The sequence below is a fragment of the Palaemon carinicauda genome, chromosome 20, assembly GCF_036898095.1.
Source record: "Palaemon carinicauda isolate YSFRI2023 chromosome 20, ASM3689809v2, whole genome shotgun sequence".
Taxonomy (NCBI): Eukaryota; Metazoa; Arthropoda; class Malacostraca; order Decapoda; family Palaemonidae; genus Palaemon; species Palaemon carinicauda.
The window spans coordinates 26,615,052-26,623,377 of NC_090744.1; the positions used below are offsets into that span (position 1 = coordinate 26,615,052).

At 37.5% G+C, this 8,326-nt stretch overlaps 1 protein-coding gene across 4 annotated transcripts in view; it reads left to right on the plus strand.

Moving 5' to 3' along the window:
• Positions 1-8,326, plus strand: part of LOC137660228 (AP-3 complex subunit mu-1-like) — a 154,398-nt gene that overhangs the window by 24,535 nt on the left and 121,537 nt on the right. For 3 of the 4 annotated variants that reach the window (XM_068394955.1, XM_068394956.1, XM_068394957.1), the window contains exon 11: positions 4,926-7,763. In XM_068394955.1, coding sequence (XP_068251056.1) covers positions 4,926-5,060 — 135 coding nt within the window. In that variant the 3' untranslated portion in view covers positions 5,061-7,763. Of the gene's footprint in view, positions 1-4,925; positions 7,764-8,326 lie in introns of those variants that run through there. The other variant, XR_011047658.1, reaches the window with a different exon arrangement.

An 8,326-nucleotide genomic window follows, 5' to 3' on the forward strand; every position in this document is an offset into this window, starting at 1 on the left:
GTCAGGCAGGAGGACTGGATGGTCTCGTTAGACCTGAAAGACGCGTACTTTCACGTCCCCATCCATCCAGACTCCCAACCTTTCCTAAGGTTCGTCTTTGGGAAGGTTGTGTACCAGTTCCAAGCCCTGTGCTTTGGCCTAAGCACGGCACCTCTTGTGTTTACCAGACTGATGAGGAATATTGCAAAATTCCTTCACTTGGCAGACATCAGAGCCTCCCTCTATTTGGACGACTGGCTTTTAAGAGCTCCTACAAGTCGTCGCTGTCTGGAGAATCTCAGATGGACTATGGATCTGACCAAGGAATTGGGCCTCCTGGTCAATATAGAGAAGTCCCAGCTCGTCCCATCCCAGACCATTGTCTATCTAGGTATGGAGATTCAGAGTCGAGCTTTTCGGGCTTTTCCGTCGGCCCCAAGGATCAATCAAGCCCTAGAATGCATCCAGAGCATGCTGAGAAGGAACCGATGTTCAGTCAGGCAGTGGATGAGTCTAACAGGGACACTTTCATCGCTGGCCCAGTTCATCGAGTTAGGGAGACTCCACCTCCGCCCCCTTCAGTATCATCTAGCTGCTCACTGGAGAAAGGACATGACGCTAGAGGCGGTCTCAGTGCCTGTTTCCGAAGAGATGAGGTCTACTCTAACGTGGTGGAAGAACAGCATTCTTCTCAAGGAAGGTCTACCATTGGCTGTTCAGACCCCCGACCATCGTCTCTTCTCGGACGCATCGGACACGGGCTGGGGTGCGACACTGGACGGACAGGAATGCTCGGGCACATGGAATCAAGAGCAAAGGACACTTCACATCAATTGCAAGGAGTTGTTGGCGGTTCATCTGGCCTTGATAAACTTCAAGTCCCTCCAGCTAAACAAGGTGGTGGAGGTGAACTCCGACAACACCACAGCCTTGGCTTACATCTCCAAGCAGGGAGGGACTCATTCGAGGAAGTTGTTCGAGATCGCAAGGGACCTCCTCATTTGGTCAAAAGATCGAAAGCTTTCGCTAGTAACGAGGTTCATTCAGGGCGATATGAATGTCATGGCAGATCGCCTCAGCCGGAAGGGTCAGGTCATCCCCACAGAGTGGACCCTTCACAAGAATGTTTGCAGCAGACTATGGGCCCTGTGGGGTCAACCCACCATAGATCTATTCGCTACCTCGATGACCAAGAGGCTCCCGATGTATTGTTCTCCGATTCCAGACCCAGCAGCAGTTCACGTGGATGCCTTTCTGCTGGATTGGTCCCATCTCGACCTGTATGCGTTCCCGCCGTTCAAGATTGTCAACAGGGTACTTCAGAAGTTCGCCTCTCACGAAGGGACACGGCTGACGTTGGTTGCTCCCCTCTGGCCCGCGAGAGAATGGTTCACCGAGGTACTGCAATGGCTAGTAGACGTTCCCAGGACTCTTCCTCTAAGAGTGGACCTTCTGCGTCAACCTCACGTAAAGAAGGTACACCCAAACCTCCACGCTCTTCGTCTGACTGCCTTCAGACTATCGAAAGACTCTCAAGAGCTAGAGGCTTTTTGAAGGAGGCAGCCAGAGCAAGGAGGACATCCACTCTCAGAGTCTATCAGTCTAAATGGGAAGTCTTCCGAAGCTGGTGCAAGGCGAATGCAGTTTCCTCAACCAGTACCACTGTAACCCAGATTGCTGACTTCCTGTTACATCTAAGGAACGTAAGATCCCTATCAGCTCCTACGATCAAGGGTTACAGAAGTATGTTGGCAGCGGTCTTCCGCCACAGAGGCTTGGATCTTTCCACCAACAAAGATCTACAGGACCTCCTTAGGTCTTTTGAGACCTCAAAGGAACGTCGGTTGTCCACACCAGGCTGGAACCTAGACGTGGTTTTAAGGTTCCTAATGTCATCAAGATTTGAACCGCTCCAATCAGCCTCTTTTAAGGATCTCACATTAAAAACTCTTTTCCTCGTTTGCTTAGCAACAGCTAAAAGAGTCAGTGAGATCCACGCCTTCAGCAGGAACATAGGTTTTACATCTGAAACGGCTACATATTCCTTGCAGCTCGGTTTTTTGGCTAAAAACGAGCTTCCTTCCCGTCCTTGGCCTAAGTCGTTCGAGATCCCAAGCCTGTCCAACTTGGTGGGGAACGAACTAGAGAGAGTACTTTGTCCAGTAAGAGCTCTTAAGTACTATTTAAGAAGGTCAAAGCCATTACGAGGACAATCAGAAGCTTTATGGTGTTCTATCAAGAAGCCTACTCTACCGATGTCTAAGAACGCAGTTTCTTACTACATCAGGCTTCTGATTAGAGAGGCACATTCTCATCTGAAGGAAGAAGACCTTGCTTTGCTGAAGGTAAGGACACATGAAGTTAGAGCTGTGGCTACTTCAGTGGCCTTCAAACAGAACCGTTCTCTGCAGAGTGTTATGGATGCAACCTATTGGAGAAGCAAGTCAGTGTTCGCATCATTCTATCTCAAAGATGTCCAGTCTCTTTACGAGAACTGCTACACCCTGGGACCATTCGTAGCAGCGAGTGCAGTAGTAGGTGAGGGCTCAGCCACTACATTCCCATAATCCCATAACCTTTTTAATCTTTCTCTTGAATACTTTTTATTGTTGTTTTTTGGGTTGTACGGAAGGCTAAGAAGCCTTCCGCATCCTGGTTGATTTGGCGGGTGGTCAAATTCTTTCTTGAGAAGCGCCTAGGTTAGAGGTTGTGATGAGGTCCTTTAGTATGGGTTGCAGCCCTTTATACTTCAGCACCTAGGAGTCGTTCAGCATCCTAAGAGGACCGCTAGGCTCAGTAAGGAAGACGTACTTAAAAAAGGCAGAGTAATAGTTCAAGTCGACTTCCTTACCAGGTACTTATTTATTTTATGTTTGTTATTTTGAATAACTGCTAAAATGAAATACGGGATACTTAGCTTCTTTTGTTAACATGTATGCTGGTCTCCACCCACCACCCTGGGTGTGAATCAGCTACATGATCATCGGGTAAGATTAATATTGAAAAATGTTATTTTCATTAGTAAAATAAATTTTTGAATATACTTACCCGATGATCATGAATTTAAGAACCCTCCCTTCCTCCCCATAGAGAACCAGTGGACCGAGGAGAAAATTGAGTTCTTGTTGACAAGAAGTACTTGAGTACCTACTCACAGATGGCGCTGTTGTGTACACCCCCACCTGTATAGCGATCGCTGGCGTATCCCGACCTTAGATTTCTGTCGGGCAACGGAGTTGACAGCTACATGATCATCGGGTAAGTATATTCAAAAATTTATTTTACTAATGAAAATAACATTTTTCATACTAGGCTGTTTTCCCTATTAATGCCCTAGTAGTTGTAGCATTCTGCTTTTCCGACTATGCATATACTGTAGAGTGACTTCTACTTTACTGTGATTATGAAACTAATACTGTAAGTAGTAGGTAGGCCAGGGCACCAGCCACCCATTGAGATACTACTGCTAGAGAGTTATGGGGTTCTTTGACTGGCCAGACAGTACTACATTGGATCCTTCTCTCTGGTTACGGTTTATTTTACCTTTACCTACATATACATCGAATAGTCTGGCCTATTCTTTACATACTCTCCTCTGTCCTCATACACCCGACAACACTAAGATCACCAAACAATTATTTTTCTCTCAAGGGGTTAACTAATGCACTGTAATTGTTCAGTGGCCACTTTGAAAGTGGTAGTAGTGGTAGAAGAGACACTTTACTTATGGTAAGCAGCTCTTCTAGGAGAAGGACACTCCAAAATCAAACCATTATTCTCTAGTCTTGGGTAGTACCATAGCCTCTGTACCATGGTCTTCCGCTGTCTTGGGTTAGAGTTCTCTTGCTTGAGGGTACACTCAGGCACACTTCTATCTAGTTTCTCTTCCTCTTGTTTTGTTAAAGTTTTTATAATTTTTATAGGAAATATTTATTTTAATGTTACTGTACTTAAAATATTTTATTTTTCTTTATTTCCTTTCCTCACTGGGCTACTTTCTGTGTTGGAGCCCCTGGGCTTATAGCATCCTGCATTTCTAACTAGGGTTGTAGCTTAGCATTTGATAATAATAATATGACAGTATTTTAGATGTTCTTCCTGTAAGGGTGTACCACTTATTGTGCCTTGTGTTGCTAATAGCAGTTTATAGTATAATGGTTCATACAGTGAATCTTTGACCCAATTCTATTTGCTATTTTTTTTTTTTTTCATTCCGTATTCTCTTCCCAGCTAATAGTTCAAACTTCTTTTTTGATTCCATGTCCTCCTCCCAACTAGTAGTTCAAACATCTTTAAACTTTACATGGCTATAATTTTTGCATCTCAGATTAGAAAAATTCCTGAATCTTGATACAGTATTCTATAAATGACACAATTGTCTCATATAACTAATTTAAAAACATTAATTAACTTACAGTACACTCTTTAGGTTATGGTGGTTTTGATTTTCGTTTCGAAGATATAAATCAGCTCCCATTAAGGAATTGTATACATTTTTTTTTTTCATTTTATCATTCTATATTCATGTACTCAAGTTTTTTTTAGTTATAATTTTGTTTCCATGTCATAAAGTATGCTTTTGTTCTGAATTATGACTTTATGTCTGCATTAATATAGGTGAGAGACTGTGGTGCTTATATAATACAGTACAGTAATAGAGTATATTTAGTTGTGTTCTGACTTGCATCAAAACTAGTGTTATAACACATCATAGGAATGGAACACCATTGTAACCCAAGGACTTACTGTATATGTAGTGACAAATATTTCAATTATTTTCTTTTACTAAAAGAAAAGAATTATGGATTTTGAATTCATAAAGAGCTATGACTCATAGATATACTGTTATCATGTTATAGAGCTGTAAAAATGTTATAATTAATAGTCAATTATGGAACGACTTTAAATTAAGAGCTAGAAATTAAATACTTCAAATCTCTTTTCAGGTGCAGTTTACAATCACACAGCTTGCAGTGTCAGGTTTAAAAGTCAATCGCTTAGACATCTATGGAGAGAAGTATAAACCTTTCAAAGGAGTCAAGTATATAACCAAAGCCGGGCGCTTCCAGGTGCGGACTTGAGGTACCTTATGAGTTATGGTCCTTAAATATCTAAAATATGGATTATCTTCATGACTTTAGGAGGAAGGATTGCTCGGAGGCCAGAAAGTTCAACGTCATTATACCAGTCCACTAAGACTAAATCTGTATTTTCTAAATTTTCTTTTTTATGTGTGCCTTAATTTGTAATTATTGTACTGTTATCTTATAGGGTAAAATAGTTAGATCAGAGATAGTGAAATTAAATAATTACATCAAAACTTCCAGCTTGTTAATTATTTTTTGAGTGTTTGATTACTGAATATACAGAGTATTATACCAAAATGAAATGCTTTTTAATGCTTTGTTTGTAATTTTATCAGATTATATTTAGGATGATTTGTGTTCTTTATAGTATAATATTGTTGTTTAAGTACTGGCAGATCCCTTTAGATGATTTATGTTCTTTATAGTATAATATTGTTCTGTTTTAAGTACTGGTAAATCCCTTAAACTATGAAGTTTACATTCCTGAACCAAACACAAGGTGGTTTGCCGAGATACTTTATTGTTTAGCTTGATTAATATGTTATACAGGTACTCTTTATGATCCCAATGATCAATAGGTATGATTATATTTGATATTTATATAAAATTAGGGAGCTGCTGTTACATTTGAAAGTGTGATTTTTCTTTTTTTTTTTTTTTTTTGAACTGTACTTATCAGATTTTTTTTTCTAGTAGACCTTGATTTTGCAAATTTATGATTTATAACTAAGTTTTTTGGGGACAGCCTCTTAAGAAATAAATACTTACATTAAAACATTAAATACTGAATTTAAAGTAGCCATCATTCAGTACAGTACTGACTAAGGAATCCCAGTGTTCACTTTTGTAGCATTCAGGAATTGGAAGAAAGTTGCATGCATATGATCTGCAGAGGTGCATTGTATATATTCTGTTTGGGACATTTAGAATTATCTGCATTCATGGTTCTTTACAAAAATGTACAACTTTTTAACTTGGCTAGTGAGCCTTGTGACAAGTTCTCAGTTAAATTTTGTTGCGGAAGATGGTGGATGAAAAGTGGAAGAGGATATATGGAAAGTGTGTCCATTGTAAAAAGTCACTGTTGGAAAAGGAATAGCTGCTACTCATTAATGGAAAATAAGTATGTTTAGATATGAAAATGAGTACAGTACATTCTGTAATCTATTTTCTGACAGTAATAATAATGAAAGGTCTAAATACAATCTTGTACAAAATTTATGATATCACTTTTTGCTAAGATTTACCTTTGTGGTCATTCTTAAATACCACCATTATTAATTAATCAATACGGGGAGATTTGAACTTAGTAGCTTTCCACAGATTTAAACTATGCTAAAAATATGGGTAGCTGAAAATGGTTGGATATTGTAAATCTTACCCTGAGCAGCAGTTACAATAGGGTTACTTTTCATGAAGTTTGAAAATGATTTTGGTTTTTTATATGCTTATGTGATTTGCTTTGTATTTAAATTTGTTCCTTTAAGTTGTCGATGATTTTAGATCTGAATGGCTTTACCATGCGTAAATATGCTTTTTCAAAATGTTCTTAATACTACAGTCAATTTCCACTAGCTTCCTTTACTCAAGATACAATCACTTTTTTAAAACGGTGTTAAGTCTTTCAAGTAAAAACTTCTCATTTTGTACATTCTGATGGCTTTTGACTGAATAATTACTTTTGGTAAAATACTGTATTAAATATAAACTATTGAGCCATTTAAAAAAATCTAAGGAAAAAGAGCTCTTTTCAGAATGATCTAGTATATAATTTGTCAGCAAATTATGACTTGATTATTGGAACTCTTCCAATTGTCTACTTGCTGTTTAAGAATGGTGTTGATTATTATGATCAGGTAAACATTCCTTCAAGTAAATTAAGTAAATCTAGACCTTACAAACAGCAGAAATACCTAACAAAAGTTTGCTTATTTCTTGTATTCTTCTTTGTGTATAATATTGTATAATTTTATTTTCACAAATGTTAAAACTGGTTTTACCTTGAAGTGTTTCTGATACGGTATAATTTTTATGCATCAACCTCAGGTTTTTATAATAATGTTAATTTAATGTCATTATACACATAAAATTTCATTCATTTTATTAACTAGTAATTTCATGATTAATTTGCTTCATCGTTTATAACATTATAGTGCTTGCTGTAAAATAACTGTTCGTTATGCTTAGAAATGCAATCTTATAACCAGTAAATTTCTAGCTTCCCTATAAAAATGCTCATTTGTAGAAGTTTTGTTGCAGTAAAGGTTTTATTTTATTGTGCTAAACTTAATGTTATTGCATGAATACTAAGTTTCAGGCAAAGACAGGTATTGGAATTTCAAAGACCTTTCAACCCATTAATAATACATAGTCTTCCCGGGCAACAATCATAAAGAGAAAAATCATACATTCCAAGTCTAAGAAATTGTTGCGGAAAATGAAAATACAGTAACTTCTTTACTTACGTAGTATTCCTGAAAAGTGTGAAGTTGCATCTAACAATACTTCCTGGAATCTACTTGATATACAAATCCTGAAACTGAAAAGCACAAGGATAATATAATCATCCAACTTTTGTAATGGAAACATTTTCCAGAAACGTGTAAATAGAGAGGTATGCGGTGATCAAGAATCTCGGCTGTTGGTATTTTACATGTTAGGTTTATATTTGAATAAAGAGTTTAATGGAACCAGTAACATATTTTTAATTTCTCCTGAATGTAAGAGACCATTTACAATACACAAATTACAAAACATTGCATTTTATATAAGCTAACCATTCTACGATCAAGAGAGAGAGGGATAAGTTCTGAAATAAAAGCCGTCTGTTTACTTTTAATTCATTTGAATAAATATATCGGTATAAATGAATATGTATATTTGACCGAGTACATATGGAATATGTTTATCACTCAAACTCTAAAAACTATTCTATAATAACATATTGGTCATTTGATCCTTTTCTGTATCAATACAGTGTATGGGACCAAAAAATTTGGATACACTGAATACAAATACAGAAATACATTGCTGTACTGTATTCAAATGAATTGGAAAAGAATTGAACATCACAGTATTTAGTTTCTTCTGCATGTAGGAAACAGGTATTTCAACTTTCAATAATAGGAACTACTGCTTATAAAAGATTTCATCAAATAATGAGTGTGTAATATATTAAAATATTCAGTAGTTTGCTACTTACAATAATTTACCATAATACAAAACACTGTAAGATCCACATATTTGAAATCTTAATCTCA